Source organism: Pleurodeles waltl, chromosome 1_2 (assembly GCF_031143425.1).
Source record: "Pleurodeles waltl isolate 20211129_DDA chromosome 1_2, aPleWal1.hap1.20221129, whole genome shotgun sequence".
In the NCBI taxonomy this organism is placed as follows: Eukaryota; Metazoa; Chordata; class Amphibia; order Caudata; family Salamandridae; genus Pleurodeles; species Pleurodeles waltl.
In genome coordinates, this window is record NC_090437.1 from 1,330,599,594 (window position 1) to 1,330,620,665 (window position 21,072).

A 21,072-nucleotide genomic window follows, 5' to 3' on the forward strand; every position below is an offset into this window, starting at 1 on the left:
AAATAGTGATCGCATGGAAAATCAAAAGTTAGCCCTGCCTCCATCCTCCTCCTTTCAGTGCCAGGGTGTTCAATGCAGATGATACACGTCCTCTCTCTGTGGAAGCTTCCCTTGCCCTCAGTCTTGTGCCATGCTAAACCAGGGTCATCCAAAACGGATCCCACCAGACTCACACAAACCACAGAGTCTTACCACCTTACATTGCCACACACCTACTTCACATATACAAACCATGCACACAGAATGTCAACGCAACGGCCTGGGCTTCAAAAGAAAATGGAACTTCACATGCGAGGGGTCAGTAGCCCACACTGTCACTGATGGAGAGAAAATGTGTCAGGTCATACTTCATATTCACGTAACGGGCTACAATGCCACCACCTCTTTACCTAATGTACATGGGACAAGAACAGTCACCCACTGTAGAATATACCTGCATAATTTTAGGGCACATTTATTGTGACCCTGGGTCACAATGCGTCCTGATTCTTGCATTGTGAAGGGCAGGCATAGGCCTCTGCACACAAGCTACACTAGCCAGCTGCCAGGGCAGTTGGGCACTGGGGGCTGGGACCTATTCCTGCTTACCATTGGAGAGGCATTCCCATCCCAATATTGAACTTTATCAAGATGGTGCCTTACACATTGTAACGAAATGTCAAATCCTCCAGAACAGCACACCTAACACTGTGGGTACATTACCAAAATACCTTTATCATGGTATACACATATAAACCAAAATAGAGAGAGAGGCCAAGTGGTTGGGGGTGTGTGTGTGCGCTTGTGTGTGTGTGTATATATATATATGTATGTATGTATGGTTTTCCTGTACTTTAATTAGTTAAAAATTAGCCTAATGATTCCAATTTCGTGAAGACCTCATGTTGGCTGCCTTCTCTTTTCAGTCGATCGGCACGATGGGTGATTCGAGAGAAGCAGCGGGAAGCCTGCACACGCATCTTCGCTGCAATCCTGCTCCTCGCTCTTGCACTTTCGTTTGCATATTACCAGCTGACGCATGGAGATGAGAAGCAGCCAGAATCGGAGGAATCCAAGTGGGCATTTGTGGACAACCCTTACTGGGACCATGTGTGGGAGAATGATCTTGAGAGTGGGCATAATGCAACTGAGGGGCAGGCGGGTGGCCTTGATGCGAAAGAGAACCCTGAGAATCACCACAGCGTGGAAGAAGAGGGAGGCCATCACCACGGTGAGGAAGAAGAGGGAGGCCATCACAATGGTGAGGAAGAAGAGGGAGATCATCACCATGGAGAGGATGAAGAGGCTGGCCATCACCATGATGATGAAGAGGAGAATGAACACCACAGTGAAGATGAGGACCAGGCTGATGAGCCTTCTGGAGGCCACACGCATGAACATGGAGTTTACCATCATGCCACAGTCCTCACTGCCTCAGGTAAGTGATGATATTTAAAGGTTGTTACCATGTTCTCTTTTATCTACATTTGGAGCGTTGAATCTTAAAAATGCTATTCTAGTCTTTGTGTGGGTCAGGATGGGGACTTAAGTTGTGGCTCAAATAAGGATTGATACAGAATCACAGCTGTGTTGTTGGATTTATTCAATAAGTCTGCAGTGCCTTTTGCTGAGTTTTGCATTTTCTGAAGTCTAAAGTTCATCATCTTAGGAAAGCTAGTGTAGAGAATTCTAATGTTTGAAACAAATGACTATCCTGGTGATGGGTTTATCTTTCTCTCTTCAGGTCTTCTTGAAAAGGGATTATGTTTTGCTGCAAGTTTGGCTGACTCGTATTTTTGTAACTCCGCCTCCAAACGTCCCTTAAAGAGATTTCTTAGATTGTTTTTCTCTCTTGCTGGAGTGTGGTCTGCGGCTGTGGTGGTGATGTTGTTGACGACTGTAATTAGATTGTCCAGGGCTTATTTTCAGTGCTTGTTGAAAATGATTCGCAGCCTTGTGTTATCAGGGATTAGCTGGTAAATGGCTCTTGCTTGATGACTGAGTATCGAGAAAGAAAATGGGCCCTCCTTCCCACCCTTAAATTATTTCACAATAAAAGTCAGGATTTGTTGTACACAGAATGGGGTAATGCCTATCTGTGAGGTCTTCTGAGGCACTTTGCACCCTAACACCTGGCTTATCAAAGAGACTTGAAAATGTGATCACATCTCTCATTGGCTGAGTGAAGAGCAGCCAGGGTCAGATCACGTCTCCCATTGGTTGAGTGAAGAGCAGCCAGGGTCAGATCACGTCTCCCATTGGTTGAGTGAAGAGCAGCCAGGGTCAGATCACGTCTCCCATTGGTTGAGTGAAGAGAAGCCAGGGTCAGATCACGTCTCCCATTGGTTGAGTGAAGAGAAGCCTGGGTCAGATCTCCTTGCACTATCTGAGAGGCAGGGCTCCACCAAGCGTTTGCCTACTTTTCAGAGGAACTGATGACGTCTGTGTGGTGATGAGTCAAGCAGTGGCAAGACTCAAGAGAAAAGAGTGAGTGGGAAGGAAAGCCACAAACATGTCTTCTCGACGTGCGCCCTCACGCTTTACAAAAGCCTGTAGCAGCAGCTCTTGCTTCTGGTCACACCCACACACTGCTCACACCCACAAACGAACTGAAGACTTGCTTGTCTCAAAGTCACTTTGCCTTCAGCCTATTTATTTTCTCTCCTCTTACGTCATGGCCATGCCATCACCCCGCTGCCGGCAGGGGAAACATGGGTTCTCACTGTGAGGGTCTCCCCTCACAGCTGGAACATCCCACAACATAACATACATAGGTACCTGTGAGCTCTACCCATAGTAGTTACAAGCAGCACCAACTGTACCTTGACCACCACTAAGTGTCCGTGTGAGCATCACCAGCGTCTTTGCTGTATCTGCGGGCGCTATGAAGTGCGGTAACTCATGCTTTTTAGCAGTTGAGTCAGTAGTGAATAAATCAGTTGCTGAAAGCACCAGAGAGGGGTCCCACCTATGTAACTCACCTTAATGTCCTGGTGGCCAGGGTATTCAGGGATGCTGGCTAGAGGGAATGCACTGGCACCTTCTGGCCGCCTTTGCTCCATGCACAGGCTTCTGCGACTCCATGGTGGATGGAACCTACGCTGGTCCCCTTTAGATCTGGGCTCTTCATCTCCACCTCCACTCGCCTTGCGTCTGTCCATTGTCACCAGCACCTTCCTGCGAAGACCGGAGCAGACACACTGTGGGGAACAACGAACCCACAAGCTAAAGGTAAAGCTCTCTTCCCATGCACTCCTTTGCCAGCAGTCACATGGGCGTCAGTGCACATCTGCTTTTTGGGGTGATAACCCTGTGAACCCTCATCCCGGGGACACAGCCGTCACAGGGACTTCCCAACTGCGACTCGCCTTATCCCAGAGAATTATCCATTACACATCTCCTTCCTTCGATGAGACGCCTGAACTCTTTAGGAGGATTAGGATGGGTTATCCTTCCGATGTGCTTAAATGCTGGCTGGTGACCTGCTCACCTTCCGATGAGTATATAGGACCTTACGCGACAGAAGCTGAGACATATGACCGTCTGCTTACTACCAGTACCTATCCTAGGGAAGCATGGTGTCTAGGAATACAAGGGGCACCAAGGCTGTGGTGACAGCTCCTAACGTGCCATGCATTCTTCGGCCCACTCTGTGCATTGATTGTCTGATTGCAGGAGACAGGAGGAGGTTCCTTTTCAGGTCTTAATCTTGATGGCGTAGCTGTTTAACAGACTTATTTCAAGTCCTATATATGGAGTGTGTTTTGGGTCTGCCACTTTGAACTGTTGGCTTTCTTTGACCAGTCTCTCTAAGCCATTGGATGAGTCTCTGTCGATTACACCTTGTCTCAGTCCAATGGAGTATTCATTTCTCACCAAATGCTATTGTCTGGTTGATGTGTCAGTCTGCACTCACTCCAGTGCTTGCACTGAACTGCACGAGGCACTACTTTACAGCCCGCCTTGACTGCAAGTGCTGGGTCCCTTTCAGAGTATCTTCTTTAAAAGTACTAAACATGCACCCATAAACATATCACACTCACTCCTGCTGGCCTGGCCAGTGCTTATTACTGTGGTACTTTTTGGTGGCAGGGTTGAACCTTAATGCAGTTGTTGCCTGGCCATTGGAGGCATCCATTTTCCTAATTTCCTCATTGAATGCGTGTCTCCTGTTTGATCTATTGACAAGAGAGTATGAGATGATTTTTTTGAGGCAAAGACTGCTCTTTCGAAGCCTTTTCTTCAACATTATTCTCTGACAAGTCAGTAAAAAGTAACACGCATTGAAAAGCCAATGGATTTTGTTGATGTATACTAGAACGTTTTTATGAAGACTTAGTAAGGCCGAGAACAGATACCAGATGTGCTGCAGTAGTTGATCATTCCTCACACAAACTCTGGCAGCCAAAGGGATACGGGCATTTTGGGGACGGAGAAGCCCTCTGGATGGTTAAGGACATGTCCCCACTGTGCTGTTGTCTGGATCCCGAATGCTGATTTTTGTGCGGCAGGTAAACACACATCGTGCGTATGCCTCGTGACACAGGCCTTTCTCACTGACTGCGGTTTTACTGGGCCTGGGGGGCTCCTGAAGCGCGACTGTCACAGTGGTGGAACCCTGCATCCTTCACCTTGAGTTACGCAGCACATGTGCCGTGATGGCAGCATACCGTGTAGTGATCAGTAGTAGTGAAAAGGTCCTTTTTAGGGTCGAGCCTAAGAGGGCATGCGTTATGCTTGCGAGATGCTGTTGTGTCCAATACAGAGCTTAGAAGCCCGCCTGTCGCTCACCATTCCTTGGTGTGCGTGGCACTCTTCTTCACAGCCTCGGAATTCGTCAAGGCATGTCTGGCATCATTTCCGTTCCTCTGTGTGGAGCAGGGATCAAGCACTAATTGATGCAACTTAATTAGTGCCTGTCCACTGCTCCCAACATGATCAAGGTACTATTTGTTGTTTTTAACTTCCAGTGCCCCAGAAGCAGAAGGATGTGACTGGCAAAAACGTGCCCAGCAGGACAAACAAAATTGAAATTTTTTATTTTTTAAAGCCAACTTTCTGTTATTTTCCCAAGTCATCTTTTCTCAGTTTCTTCTCTTGTTTTCTTTTGTTTTTGCTCATGGGCGCAGTTGTCAAAAGATGACAATTAACTTGTTTGAAATATGTGAGACCTATTGCATTGCAAATGCTTGTTTGTATTGGTCTCTGTCCACAACTCCAGCGCACGTGCTTTTACTCGCTGTGTTCCTGTTTTTGATCATCATTTAATTTGGATTCAGCATTGTTTAAATTTGTTTACAATTGTTATGCGCTATGCTTACGAGAACCTTCGTTTTTGGGTATCATGTATTTATTTAGTTTTGTCCTGGCATTTGGTGCTTTGTTTTGGATCAGCATGTATCTGCCATAACACTGTTGTTCAAATTTGACTAAATTTTTTATGGTGTGGTTCTGGAGCTCAGTGAGCGGTGATAAAACTATTGTGATCTGTTAGTGTGGTTTGGGCATCTGCCCTAACCCGAGCAGTGCTTAATTTGTGCTTGTTGTTTCCGGTGCTGAGCACTGGCACTTATTTTGTGCCTCTAGCATTTACTACGAGCAAAAGACACACATGGGAAAGACTGATGAAGGGAAAAACGAAAAAGCGTCACAAAGAAAGAAAGTAGAAAGCTGCAAGAGTGAGCTGAAGGGGCAGGGAGTGGCTTTATATGGATTGAAGAGGTCCGAGATGGCTACGGGATTACGCTGCCTCAGTATTCTCTATTCACACATTTAATTGCAGCAACCGCGTGTTTGAGGAGGGCTTTGGGCACCGGCATGTTTTTATTTACAACCCAGACTACCAGATTGCAGTGGCGACTGCTTTTTAACTCCGGTACGGACCATCCAATAGGCCTACCTCTGTCTCCGTTGCCATCAACACACCGGTGACGATTTGAGCATACGCCGGACTCTGCAGTTTTTTTTGGCATTAGAGTCGGAGATACACTGTGGGCGCGAGATAGGACTGCTATGTACAGTCACTTTTGCGTAGTTTTGACAGCACTTGAGGGTACTTGTGGTTCCTTAGGCGTGACCGTCCATCTCAGGAGAGTTTTGATTCTCTCCCTTCATCTCCAGTCACACAGGTACCACCCCACCACCACAGAGTTCTCAATTCTCCAGCAACCACCACTCACATCCCCAGTGCACTACTGAGATTGAAAAGTGTATTTGTAAGGCACACTTTACTGTAACCAGTCTCTAGGCGCTGATACTGCGCCCTTCGGTCAGCCTTCCAGCATCCAAGCTTCAGCAGTTTAATTAAATGGCCCGTTACCACGTGGAGGACAGCGGGGCAGTCAGTGTTTCATTTTGCGATGTGCCTGTTGTTTATGCTCTGTCCATCATCGCTAAAGAGAATGGCACGTGAGCGTTGGGTATCATGGAGCTGCAGGCTTGCGCCTGGTTTTCCTCCTCTGTGGTTGGCGTCTCCATGCATCTTATTGCATCTTTGCTCCCGCCCCCCTGTTGATGCCCCTCCCCTCTGTTTCTCATTGTCTTAGTGGGCAGGTTATAACTTGCTGTGGTGTTTGTTGTGTGGGTCACGTCTTGGGGTGTAGGTACCGACCTGGGCGTTTCTGACGGGCGCCCACACTTATCTACATACTGACTGCACTGTCAGCTTAACACCACGAAGGAGCTGCCGGTGGAAGTTTTGAGTTTTCACTTGCTTGTGCTAGTGGCCTTGGTGCATTCAAATAAAATACTCTGTCAGAAGCAATACACCGGGAGCGACTCCTCCATGAGGGCGGAGGAACATCTGCCCCCCCCCCCCCGCCAGCAGCGACAGCTGTAAAACTTTGCCCAAACAATGATAAACTGTGTTTATTATTGTTGTTTTGTAAAAGGGCGGGGACACTGGGGTGATGAGCAGTGAGGGGGAGTGCTCAGCATGTGTGGCCGGCCGTCTCTGCTTTGAGCAGCGTCAGGATTGGCCGCAAGGCAGGCTGGGAGCCTGTGCCTGCAGTTGACGAGGGACAGAGGAGTGGCACTCAGTGGACAGAGTGCGTTTTAATTTTTTTAAATTTTTATTTCAAATTGTATTTTAATCCCCCGTCCCCTCCCCTGTGCGCCGCCCTGCCCCTTTACCTTTCCGCGAGCCACTCCTGCAATACACCACTTTTGAGCAACATGCCACAAGAGTTGTATAGTATCATATCACAACACTTTTAGGGTTCACTGCATTCTACTGCGATGTGTTTTGTGTGTCTCTGTGCCTCTCGGTGTACATGAGTGTCTGTCCATGTTCATGGAGGCGTGCATGTGCATTCTCTTATTTAAGTTACTGCTTTGCAGCCTCCAGATCAAAGTCCATGCATTATTCACATTTTTCAAAACATGAATAAAAGGAATGTGCAATGTGGGCCTGCAGTGCCTTAGGTAGGGTGCCTGGCTCCTCATGCTGGCCCCTTGGTTTATTTTCCGCAGGGAGTCTGCTCTGAAACATATTCATTCCTTTTTAACCTTCACATTTCACAGTACTTTTCGTGGCAGTACGAGGCAGGCAAGAAAACCATTTCGTTTGAAATCAGACTTTAAGAAGTACTGAAAAAAACACTTCTGGACATTTTTTGAACTCCCATTTCTCTTTCATTTAAATCCTCAACAAATGCAAAGCAGCTACTTTTCACTGTTCTTGCAGAACTCCACAGCTGCTTAATTCCCACCCAAAGGTACACTAAAAAAAACACATCCTTTAACCCCTTCGCTGCCAGGCCTTTTCCCCCTCAGGTGGCAGGCCTTTTTTTGGCTGTTTGCGGCAGGGCGCACTTAGGCCCTCATAACTTTTTGTCCACATAAGTTACCCACGCAAAATTTGCGTCCTTGTTTTTCCAACATCCTAGGGGTTTTAGAGGTATCTAGAATTTGTGGGTTCTCCTAAAGGACACCAAGACAGTTGCCAAAATACAGCAAAAATGTCGGGTTTTATTTAAAAAAATGGGAAAAAAGGGCTTCAGAAGAAAGCTTGTGTTTTTTTCCCCTGAAAATGGCATCAACAAAGGGTTTGCGGTGCTAAAATCACCATCTTCCCAGCTTTCAGGAACAGCAGACTTGAATCAGAAAACCCAATTTTTTAACACAATTTTGGCATTTTCCTGGGACATACCCTACTTTTACTATTTTTTGTGCTTTCTGCCCCCTTCCAGTCTCCTTCCAGTTAGTCACAGAAATGGGTGTGAAACCAATGCTGAATCTCAGAAAGCTAAACATGTCTGAAAAGTAGACAAAATTCTAAGTTTAGCTAGGGGTAATTTGTGTAGATCCTACAAGGGTTTCCTACAGAAAATAACAGCTGAAATAAAACAATATTGAAATCGAGGGGAAAAAAACAGCCATTTTTCTTCACGTTTTACTCTGTAACTTTTTCCAGCGTTGTCAGATTTTTGAAAGCAATATACAGTTACGTCTGATGGACTCTTCTGGTTGCGGGGATATATAGGGATTGTAGATTTATCAAGAACCCTAGGCACCCAGAGCCAACAAATGAGCTGCACATTGCAATGGGTTTTCATTCTATACCAGGTATACAGCAATTCATTTGCTGAAATATAAAGAGTCAAAAATAGGTATCAAGAAAACCTTTGTATTTCCAAAATGGGCACAAGATAAGGTGTTGAGAAGCAGTGGTTATTTGCACATCTCTGAATTCCAGGGTGCCCATACTAGCATGTGAATTACAGTACAATTCTCAAATAGACGTATTTTTTTACAAACTGTTCTACATTTGGAAGGAAAAAATATAGAGAAAGACAAGGGGCAAAAACAGTTGTTTGGCTATTCTGTGTTCCCCTAGGTCTCCCAATAAAAAAGGTACCTCTCTTTTGTGGGTAGGCCTAATGCTCGCGACAGGAAACGCAACATGGACACATCACATTTTTACATTGAAATTTGACGTGTTTTTTGCAAAGTGCCTAGCTGTAGATTTTGGCCTCTAGCTCAGCCGGCACCTAGGGAAACCTACCAAACCTGCACATTTTTGAAAACTAGAGACCTAGGGGAATCCAAGATGGGGTGACTTGTGGGGCTTTCACCAGGTTCTGTTACCCAGGATTCTTTGCAAACCTCAACATTTGGCCCAAAAAACACTTTTTCCTCACATTTTGGTGACAGAAAGTTGTGGAATTCTGAGAGGAGTCACACATGTCCTTCCACCCAGCGTTCCTCCAAGTCTCCCGATAAAAATGGTACTTCACTTGTGTGGGTAGGCCTAGAGCCCGTGTCAGGAAATGCCCCAAAACACAACCTAGACACACCACATTTTCCAAAGAAAACAGACCTGTTTTTTGCAAAGTGCCTAGCTGTGGATTTTGGCCTCTAGCTCATCCAGCACCTAGGGAAACCTACCAAACCTGCGCATTTTTGAAAACTAGACACCTAGGGGAATCCAAGATAGGGTGACTTGTGGGGCTCTCATCAGGTTCTGTTACCCAGAATCCTTTGCAAACCTCAAAATTTGGCCAAAAAACACTTTTTCCTTACATTTTGGTGACAAAGTTCTGGAATATGAGAGGAGCCACAAATTTCCTTGTCCCCAGCGTTCCCCCAAGTCTCCCGGAAAAAATGATACCTCACTTGTGTAGGTGGGTCAAGTGCCTGTGACAGGGAAGAGCCAAAAACATGTCTAAATTGAGGGGGAACCAAAGCGGGTCCAAAGGGGCAGTTTGAAAAAAAACATTTTTAGGCTGACAAGTGCAGCAGAATTTGTATTGGTATAGTTGAGACAATGCTGGGTGGTAGGAATTTTGTGGACTCCTGCAGATTCCGGAAGGTTCCATCACAAAAATGTGGGAAAAATGTGTGATTTCCATCTAAGTTAGAAGTTTGCAGGGCATTGTGGGTAAGAAAATGGTGCGGGGTGCATGTAAAGCACACCACCCTGGAATCACCCAGATGTTTAGTTTTCACATGTGTCTAGGTCTTGTGGATTTTTCTACATGGCAGCGACCCAAAATCCAAAAAGTGCAGCCCTCACCATTCCAAGTGGGACGATTTTGAGAGTTAGTCAAGCTCTCATGGCCCAAATGTAAAACCAAAACAATCAAGTGTCCTCTTGCTTGCCGTGGGATAAGATGTTTTAGTGTGTGGGAGAGAGCTGAAAGACTGTTACCTCCTTCAGTTGGGGTGGGGGCATAACCAGGCCCATACTGGTTGGTAGCCACCACCCCACAATTTTTTTTTTTTTTTTTAATTCCCTGGCATCTAGTAGACTTTCTACCCCCCGGGGAGTGGATCGGAGGTAATTGCCCCATCTGCCCAATGGTAGGCAGAACAACTTTGGCCCCACTTATTTGGGGTGGGGGTATGGCCATACCCCCACCTTCTTATTTTGAATAAAAAAATCATCCCTGGTCTCTGGTGGGATTTCTTCCCCCCTTGGGGGCAGATGGGCCTTCCAAAAATAGACCGATCTGCCCTCAACGGGAGCAGATATGGCCAACAGTAATGTGCCCCCTTGGGTAGCGACCCTTGCCTAAGGGGTCGGAGGTGACCTCTGATGAGGTCAGCGCGCAAATTAGACGTCACTGGAGGGGTGAGGGGGGTTGAGGAGGGAAGGGGAAGTGATTCCCCTTCCATCCCTGCCATGGGCCCATGGAGGGAGTGCTAGCGCTCTCCCGTGGGCCCGGTGCAGGATGAGCTGGTCTCGTCATCGGCACATGGGAATGGTGCGTGAGGACGAGACCAGCTCGTACGAGGCACCCAGGGGGTTAAGAATGTAATTTAGCAGTGCAGTATAGCTGATCAATCCCTGGTGGCACAACATTCAGGATAATATGCTGCATGACTACACACTGATAAGGTCCAAAAGGCGAGACCTATTGGCTATGCCAATGCTTGTTATGCTCCCCATCACAGGCATCACTGCCCAGCACCCCAAATATTCTTTCCTGCACATCTTAGATCAAGCACAGTCTCTACATTTCACCTCTCTTTCTCTTTTATTTACCTCTACTACTGTCCTGCATTTTTCCTCTTCCACCTTTACCTCTTTGCTCTCTACTGCATGGATGACCTCGCCATCACCCTTGTACCTGTCCGCAAACAGCCAAATGACCCTTCCCTATCCAGGGACGCTTCATCAGGACAAAAACCTTCTCCAAAGACTAAGAGGACTTGGAGGACGCGTGCCGGTGGGGTAGGTTTACCTGCCTACTTTCAGGAAATTGAAAATTTTTGTTTCTTATTCTGGCCAGCGATCCTTTTGGGCTCTATCCTGACATTGGGGATGGGCGACCTTTTTGAATTAACAAGTAGGACTAAGTAAGTGACTTTGTTCTTTCTACACATTATTGATTATTATAGTCTTTGGAGAAGGTTTTTGTCCTGATGAAGCGTCACTGGATCCGGCTGGACCGCGCAGACGCGAAACATGTAGACTTGCGATTGTGAGGTACCATAGTTGGTTATATCCTCCCTTTTTTAAGTGAGAGTAGGTGAGCATTATCAATCACCCATTACTCCTTATTTTGTTTTTAATCTTGGTCGCCATCACATTTACTATTGATTAAAATCATGATTTATTGTTTGTTGATGGCAAACCAATTTTAACATTTGATTCTCTCCAAGATTTGCTCGGGTACTTAAAATTGGGTATCTCAGTGATAATTATTCTTTTTTCACAGCTACTATCTGAGCAAAGTGGTTAAGAGCACCCCGCTCTGGGGAGCCCGTCAGGCATTGCAGCACCAGCCTGATGAGGAGCTTTCCCAATGATGATGCTAGTCATCCATAGTGATGCATGAGGGTTCTTGCTCCTGATGAATTTGGTTCGCTCATGTGAATTTTTTATGTGTTTGGAACAGTGTACTAATTTTTGTGTGATGATCACAATAACCACCCACCTGGACTGGAGAGTGAGGAATTAAAGGTACCATTCTAAAACCAAGCATTTAGTACTTCTTCAGTGACATTTAAAACTGTTTGCCCATTGTCAAATTTGGCTGGTATGAGAATATTGGGTGCGTTCATTTCTTTCATTTTTGCTAACCCCAAACAAGGTGTATGTTGGACTGTTTTTTTTTTAAATATATAATTTGTAAGGGAATAAGGCATGCTCTAAATAAAACTTACCTCCCCTGTATTTGCCATTCTTTTGTTCCTCATACACTCTTCAGTTCAATAGTGTTTTTCTAAAACTCATAGCCTTCAACAGCAAGCCGGGAAACAAAGGAATCTGAATAGATTAATTTTGTGTCAGTTAGCAATATTTTCTGCATTGTGGATGGTGGTAATTTGAAATAATGTGACTCAGGCTTCCTGGTGTCATGCCCAGTGACATATGCAAACTTATCTACATATGTTTTAGAACTACCCACAAGTGGAGTTGAACAATGTTCCCATTGAGTGTAATTGTAAACTAATCTGGGTTTACTAGCTTGGTGTAGAAAGTAATGTCCCCAGTGATGATCACAGAACATTTCCCCATAGTTCACTGTGTTCATTTACACATCTTCACTTTTCAAAAACAGTGTGATAATTTAATTCAGAAAGCATAGAATCAACTGACTATCCCAACTGGTGTAGGATTTGCTGACATTTTCACAAAGGACAAGTCTCTTCTAACTTTGTGAGAGAAAAGGTAAGGAGTATAGATGTTTGGTTCCTACAACTGGCTGTGCTGATCCATCAGTGTAAATGACAGCCTGGCATTGATCAAGTGGCAGGATGTTGGTAGGTATGAGGTACTCCTGTTCATATTGGAGAAATTCTTGTGTTTGTAGTTTTGGGTCAAAATGTAGTCAACGTCAGTGGCAGTCAGGGAGGTTGCCCATTGAATCCAACCTGGATGTAGTGCTTTTAGTTTTGGGAATGCTAGCTTTGGTGACCGCCTCTAGGGCTGGCACTCGGGTAGTGAAAATAATGTGTTTCCCTTGGGCAACTGGCCTCTCCTTAATAATAGCCATCTGTACAGCAGTCAGAATTTTTTCTATGGGTGCAAAACATTGTTCTGCACTTGAGTGCACATGAGATTTGTATGTTATCGGGACTGTGTCACCCCCATTGAAGGTGACATAGGTGAATCTGATGGCTCCAGCTATTATTCTGATGACCAAGTTTGTTTTGTTGTCACAGAATGTAAGTGTTTTGCTTCTAGCATTTATTGCTGCAACCCTCTAAGGATGCGCATGTGTTCAACTCTCCAATGTCTATTTGAAAAATCTGGACATATTAAGTCATAGAGTGGTTTTATGCATTGAGCATAATCTGGCATTCATGTTCTACCAAAGTTAAAGAAATGAAGTGGTGATTGTAGTTTCTTGACCGTGTTTGGTGGTTAAAGTTGAGTGTATTTCTCTAGAAAGTTAGCGGCCAGGCTCTTGCCTTCATCTGATAGCTCGTGTCTCAAAAACAAGACACTGAGGAAGACTGTCTTTGTTTCCTTAAAGTTAAATTTGTAGACAAGGGCTGCGTATCCTAAGACAATACGATCGACCCTGGCAAGATGAATGTCAAGGTTGTCATCTGTGAGATAGATGTCATCCATATAGGACAACGCCTTTGGATCAATGTCATGTAATATTGATGTTATAGGGGCTGAGAACAACCCTGGGCTGTGTTTATAGCCCTCTGGTAAGCGGCAAAACGTTTTTGTGAGGCAAATGAGAATGCTCTCCGGTTCCGATTTTTAGGCGTTTTGGCAGAAAAAACCTTTGGATATATCCACGGTTGTTTTCTTTTTTCCAGGCTGTGTTGTTGAGTGCTGTGCTGTGTGCGTTTTATATTGCATATGTGCATGTACAATTAAAGTGTCTGCACTCTAAGAGTATGCTATATGAATGGTCTGGTTTTGAAACTGGGAATAACAGGTTATTCATTGCTGAGACGCACGGCTCAATTACTCTCTGGTACTCAAGCTGGGTGAGGATTTCCCTCACTGGGCTTTAGCCTCATGTTTAACAGGATATTGGGAATGAGGCTATGGTGTAGACCTAATAGGCATTATATGGTAGGGGGAGTCCTTAGCACATCCTATATGGTTGCTGCATATCGCGGATGCCTGCACAAAAGCCCATTCAGCAGCATAGGCTTCCTTTACCACGTCTGGAACAAGAGTTGAGAAAGAAGCCACAATAACATCTTCCCATGTTTGAGCTTGTGGACAAATTCAGGTGGCCCGTCCTTCTCTGTCCATAGGATATCACAATTTGGTTCTTCCTAGAAGATTAGTTCTATGGTGTGCTCTATGTCTCTCTCTATTTGAAAAATTATTTCATAAACCCTGTCGGGTGGGGATACATGCCTGTCCGCAGTCTTGACTACAAGAAAGTTGTTAGTTGCCGTTGCATGTAGATGATCTATTAGATCATGGCGATATATTGTGACCTCTGCCGCGCTGTCTAGCAAAGTCACTCCCCACGTCTTGTTCTTCAACAACGATCTCAAGGTTGCTGGCACGTTTGATAGATATCGCTGACACCTTTTTTTTAATTTTTATTTAAATTGTAGCTTTTGTTGACAAAATTTGTCCTCCTTCTTGTCTGTGGATCCTGTGAGTCCTTTTTCGTCTTCACGTAGTCAGTGCGTTCCTCTGACCGACCCACTCGCTCACTCCATTTATCCGGCATGTCCTGAAAAGAACAAGAGGCACTTTTATCAGTATATTGATATCTATCAGGTGTTTTTAATGTTACCAAGATTGTATCTCCTTTTAGAGCTGTCTGGACGCGGAAAGTGTGCTCTCCAACTTCTTTTGTCTTTATTTTGATTTTGTTTCACCCATTGTTTTTTAGAACCTTCATGGGCTTGTTTAGCAACTTCCTTTGCAGTGGTATTTTGTATCTGCAGCTTTGCCATTCTGTCCTCCAGACTATCTTGTCTTATACTTGTATAGGTTTCAGAAATAATCTTTGGTAGCTCGCGCTCCTGTTCCTGTTGAGGAACATCCTGGAGCTGCTGGCAGATTGCCAACATAGCTGCTTCCCCTTTAATCTTACTAAGAATTATTGAGAAGACTGTGTCAAAGTTACGCATCAGTTTCATCCCCAGATCCAGGTCAGGGGCAGCCCCATGTTCATTCTGAATTTGTTTCAACACTTCTGGTAAATTAGCAAGTGTCGGAGTACAATGTGTATATTGCAACGAAGATTGTACCCCAAGTGGTGCAGTCCTCTACCAAGGGAACCAATCCCAATGGCAAGCACATTGTGAGAATTCTATGTTTGTTTTGGGGTCCGTATGGGGAAACACTGCTTCTAGCTGATTTGTTTTTTGTGCAATCCAGAATGGAATCTTATCCTGCTCCAAGGGTGCTTTACCCATGACTGAGTGGACTGTTTGTGGATTAATGCTGTAACGGCTAATTGGTGGGGAGTTGGTGCAGCCCTTGCTGGGGTGGTGTTCAAAGTTCACATAATGAGCTATACTAGTCGTCTTTATATTGCTGCTAGCTCATTATAAAGGGTGCATACATTGGTTGCTTGCATAGCCTGTTTGCCAGGATGTGGTGTGTATGTGGCAAAAATAGGCTATGTTGGTTCATTGTTACTTAGAGGACCTAATCTCACAGGTTGCATTACACGTGGTAAGGCACCATTAAACCAGTTTGGGGGATATTGATGAGAAAGTAGTATTTCTAAGTATTGGTAAGCTTGGTACCTGTGTGGTACGTTTGCTATTCTATATTTGTGCAAGGCATATGTATTTGCATTTGTTTCAGGAAAAGTAACCCAAAAATAACATGTTTCAGTTTGATAAGCTCCATTTGCTTCTAAAACAAATGTCACTTCCCCACCCTCATCTGTTAAGCCGTGGGCTAGGAGGTACTGCTTTAAGGCTTGTCTGCAGTTCTCCGGAATATTTATGGCGTTAGCCATGTTAAGGAATTGGTAGCAGAGAACAGAACACAAATGGGGGAGTAATGCTTTTGAAAATTCAAGTTAACTGAGGAGGATTGTCTCTAAGACCGCAGGCATCTCCATAGAACGGTACTTTGGGTACCTGCTGTATCTGAGACAGAGATACTTAGAGTTGATATGTAAATTAGTGCCTATACACCATCGTTGGTGGTGCCATGTCATGAATGACTCTCGCCTCTCAGCGAGACTGCTGGATTATGGGCCGTAACCCTTCTGTAGGTAAGTGACTGAGTCACTCGTACATCCATCAGTAGCTGTCAGCCCCCTCTCCAGCAGCAATTCACCCAAACCCTGAAAAGTAAAGGTGGTATCTGGCAGCCTAGTGCATGGACTCTGGAGACCTCTCAGGGAAGTTGTGGTGTAACAAATCTTACCTCTTTCTCTGGTTAGAAATAAATCTCTTACACACACACAGGCAATGAAGAAGATGCAGGATTATATTCAATATATTTATTCCAATCTACAATAAAATGCATGAGCTGCAATGATTATGACAGTGAGAAAAAAAAGAAGCAGAATGGTGAGGATAAAAGTGGTGAACATGAAAACCCCCAACATATGGCAATGAGCACAAGAGCACATAGTATGCAATTTTCTAATAACAAGGCTACAATCCTACTCAAACACGAGAGCTGGCCATGATTAGCCTAATCTGCCAATACAGTATCCATGAATAGCGCCCCCAACCCCGCTACCTTGGGACGGGTTCAGTCTCTTAGTCTCCAGGTCAGGAATGGTAGAGACACAAGGCTGAAATATGCTGCAAAGTGGTGTGGAGTCTAGATGGTGTATCCTGGTGGAACCCCCTCTAATGACCTTGGTCTTGTTAGGTGTATTTAGAAGGCAAATATTATTGTTTGTGCAGGAATCCTGATGTGAGTATGTACCTAAACATCAGATTATGTGTGCAAACTTGTGTCGGCAATTTGTAATGCTATCTGTATTTAACCATCGATTCCATTTTGACCACTGACTCCATTTTGAGCTTAGCTTAGCTTTAAATGCTGTCACATCGGTGGTGCAGGTATTTTTCCACGGACAGCTTGTTAACATGTTTTTTGCTTTTCTCATCAGGGAACGGAACATAACATGGGGTATGCCTTGCTGATAAGAGTGTAGAAGGATGAGAATGTTTATAGCAGAGAAGTGTAGGGCTCTATCTTTGAAATACACCCTGGGATCTGGCCAATCCTTTGCGTGTGTTTTTCAACACTGACCAAGTACAGCCAGCGCTTGAATTTCACAACTTACTCGAAGGGAGGGAGGTTACCAGAACCTTCCTCTGAAGTTTGTTTAAGATATATGAAGTGGGGAAGCTTGGTGCTGAGGCAAAAGGAACTTATTTCTGAGGGTGGACGCATTGCTCAGGAAAATCAGAGTCCCATTGGGGAATATTTCTCCTGTCTCAGCTGTCCAGGGTTCCACAGCTTGACATTGACAAAGAGAAGGCTGATGGTGGATTCAATCCCCATGGTGATGCATTTTTAATTCTTAATTATCTAGCTTTACTGGGTGTATATATATATCTATGGTGTTAGTTGGTGGAGTTTTCGTGTACTAAATAAAAGAAGATTACTGGAATCCTGTGAGTGCAGCATCTTTAACTTCAATGTTAAACTGGTATCAAGATTAATGGGAATTAGGTCCTTCCCTGATGCCAGCACGACGTAGAGCGCGCCTCTTTCTTGGATATATATATATATATATATATATATATATATATATATATTTTTTTTTTTCACTGCATACATATTCATTGTTGATATATTGCATTATTTCTATTATTGTTAGACCTGACAGCCTTAGGATTGTCCTCCCCCCCCCCAACTTTTTGCCTGTCTCCCTCCACTTTTCTGACACTGTTTTTGCTGGGTTTAGCACTCTGCACACTTTACCACTGCTAACCAATGCTAAAGTGCATATGCTCTCTCCCTTAAACATGGTAACATTGATTTATTCCCAATTGGTATATTTGAATTACTTGTAAGTCCCTAATTAAGTGCACTACATGTGCCTAGGCCCTGGAAATTAAATGCTACTAGTGGGCCTGCAGCACATATTTTGCCACCCACACAAATAGCCCCTTAACCATGTCTCAGGCCTGGCATTGCAAGGCCTGTGTGTGCAGTTTGACTGCCACTTCGACTTGGCGTTTTAAAGTACTTGCCAAGCCTTAAACTCCCCTTTTTCTACATGCAAGCACCCCTAAGGTAGGCCCTAGGAAACCCGTAGGGTAGGGTGCTATGTAGGTAAAAGGCAGGACATATACCTTTGTGTTTTATATGTCCTGGTAGTGTAAAACTCCTAAATTTGTTTCCCACTCCTGCTCCTTTCATAGGCTAGCATTATTTATACTATTTGAGAGGTAGATTCTGATCAGAAAGGGGTAACCAGGTCAACTTTAGTGTGGCCAGAATGGTAATAAAAAATCCTGCTTATTGGTGAAGTTGGGTTTTATATTACTATTTTAGAAATGCTACTTTTAGAAAGTGAGCATTTCTCTGCACTTAAAATCCATCTGTGCCTTACAGCATCTTGTGAGAAAGTAGCCTCTTTCTAGCCTTGTTACCCCCACTTTTGGCCTATTTGTAAGTAAATGTCAGGGTGTTTTCACTGTCTCACTTGGATCCGGCTAGCCAGGGCCCAGTGCTCATAGTGAAGACCCTATGTTGTCAGTATGTTTCTTATGTGTCACTGGGATCCTGCTAGCCAGGGCCCCAGTGCTCATAAGTTTGTGGCCTATATGTATGTGTTCCCTGTGTGATGCCTAACTGTCTCACTGAGGCTCTGCTAACCAGAACCTCAGTGGTTATGCTCTCTCTGCTGTACAAATTGTCACTAACAGGCTAGTGACCAATTTTACCAATTCACATTGGCATACTGGAACACCCTTATAATTCCCTAGTATATGGTACTGAGGTACCCAGGGTATTGGGGTTCCAGGAGATCCCTATGGGCTGCAGCATTTCTTTCGACACCCATAGGGAGCTCTGACAATTCTTACACAGGCCTGCCACTGCAGCCTGAGTGACATAATGCCCACATTATTTCACAGCCATTTTACACTACACATAAGTAACTTATAAGTCACCTATATGTCTAACCTTCAACTGGTGAAGGTTGGGTGCTAAGTTACTTAGTGTGTGGGCACCCTGGCACTAGCCAAGGTACCCCCACATCGTTCAGGACAAATTCCCCGGACTTTGTGAGTGTGGGGACACCATTACACGTGTGCACTATACATAGGTCACTACCTATGTATGGCGTCACAATGGTAACTCCGAACATGGCTATGTAACATGTCTAAGATCATGGAATTGTCACCCCAATGCCATCCTGGCATTGGGGAGACAATTCCATGATCCCCGAGTCTCTAGCACAGACCCGGGTACTGCCAAACTGCCTTTCCCGGGGTTTCACTGCAGCTGCTGCTGCTGCCAACCCCTCAGACAGGTTTCTGCCCTCCTGGGGTCCAGCCAGGCCTGGCCCAGGAAGGCAGAACAAAGTACTTCCTCAGAGAGAGGGTGTTATACCCTCTCCCTTTGGAAAAAGGTGTCAGGGCTGGGGAGGAGTAGCCTCCCCCAGCCTCTGGAAATGATTGGATGGGCACAGATGATGCCCATCTCTGCATAAGCCAGACTACACCGGTTCAGGGATCCCCCAGCCCTGCTCTGGCGCGAAACTGGACAAAGGAAAGGGGAGTGACCACTCCCCTGACCTGCACCTCCCAGGGGAGGTGCCCAGGGCTCCTCCAGTGTGCTCCAGACCTCTGCCATCTTGGAAACAGAGGTGTTGCTTGCACACTGGACTGTTCTGAGTGGCCAGTGCCAGCAGGTGACGTCAGAGACTCTTTCTGATAGGCTCTTACCTGTGTTACTAGCCTATCCTCCTTCCTAGGTAGCCAAACCTCCTTTTCTGGCTATTTAGGGTCTCTGCTTTGGGGAATTCTTTAGATAACAGATGCAAGTGCTCATCCTAGTTCCTCTACATCTCTCTCTTCACCTTCTGCCAAAAGATCGACCGCTGACTGCTCAGGATGCCTGCAAAACCGCACCAAAGTAGCAAAGACGACTACTGCAACCTTGTATCGCTTCTCCTGCCACCTTCTCGACTGTTTCCTTGTGGTGCATGCTCTGGGGGTAGCCTGCCTCCTCTCTGCACCAAGAGCTCTGAAGAAATCTCCAGTGGGATGACGGAATCTTCCCCCTGCAACCGCAGGCAACAAAAGACTGCATCACCGGTCCTCTGGGTCCCCTCTCAGCACGACGAGCGTGGTCCCTGGAACTCAGCAGCTCTGTCCAAGTGACTCCCACAGTCCAGTGACTCTTCAGTCCAAGTTTGGTGGAGGTAAGTCCTTGCCTCCCCACGCTAGACTGCATTGCTGGGTACCGCGTGATTTGCAGCTGCTCCGGCTCCTGTGCACTCTTCCAGGATTTCCTTCGTGCACAACCAAGCCTGGGTCCCCGACACTCTAACCTGCAGTGCACAACCTTCTGAGTTGTCCTCCAGCGTCGTGGGACTCCCTTTTGTGTCTTCGGGTGGACTCCAGTTCACTCCTCTTCCAAGTGCCTGTTTTGGTACTTCTGCGGGTGCTGCCTGCTCCTGTGAGGGCTCCCTGACTTGCTGTGCGCCCCCTCTGTCTCCTCATCCAAGTGGCGACATCCTGGTTCCTCCTGGGCCACAGCAGCATCCAAGAAACCTAACCTCGACCTTTGCAGCTAGCAAGGCTTGTTTGTGTTCTTTCTGCATGGGAACACCTCTGCAAGCTTCTTCAGGACGTGGGACATCCATTCTCCAAAGGGGAAGTTTCTAGCCCTCTTCGTTCTTGCAGAATCCACAGCTTCTACCATCCAGTGGCAGCTTCTTTGCACCCTCAGCTGGCATTTCCTGGGCATCTGCCCACTCTCGACATTGTCGCGACTCTTGGACTTGGTCCCCTTGTTTCACAGATACTCAGGTCCGGAAATCCACTTTGGTTGCTTTGCTGGTGTTGGTCTTCCTTGCAGAATTCCCCTATCACGACTTCTGTGCTCTCTGGGGAATATAGGTGCACTTTACACCTACTTTTCAGGGTCTTGGGGTGGGCTATTTTTCTAACCCTCACTGTTTTCTTACAGCCCCAGCGACCCTCTACAAGCTCATATAGGTTTGGGGTCCATTCGTGGTTTGCATTCCACTTTTGGAGTATATGGTTTGT

At 45.5% G+C, this 21,072-nt stretch overlaps 1 protein-coding gene across 1 annotated transcript in view; it reads left to right on the forward strand.

Moving 5' to 3' along the window:
* The window catches only part of GGT6 (gamma-glutamyltransferase 6), a 125,339-nt gene that overhangs the window by 67,298 nt on the left and 36,969 nt on the right, over window positions 1–21,072 (forward strand). The window contains exon 2 of the mRNA XM_069205889.1: window positions 906–1,417. Within this exon, the coding sequence (XP_069061990.1) occupies window positions 906–1,417 (512 nt within the window). The remainder of the gene's footprint in view (window positions 1–905; window positions 1,418–21,072) is intronic.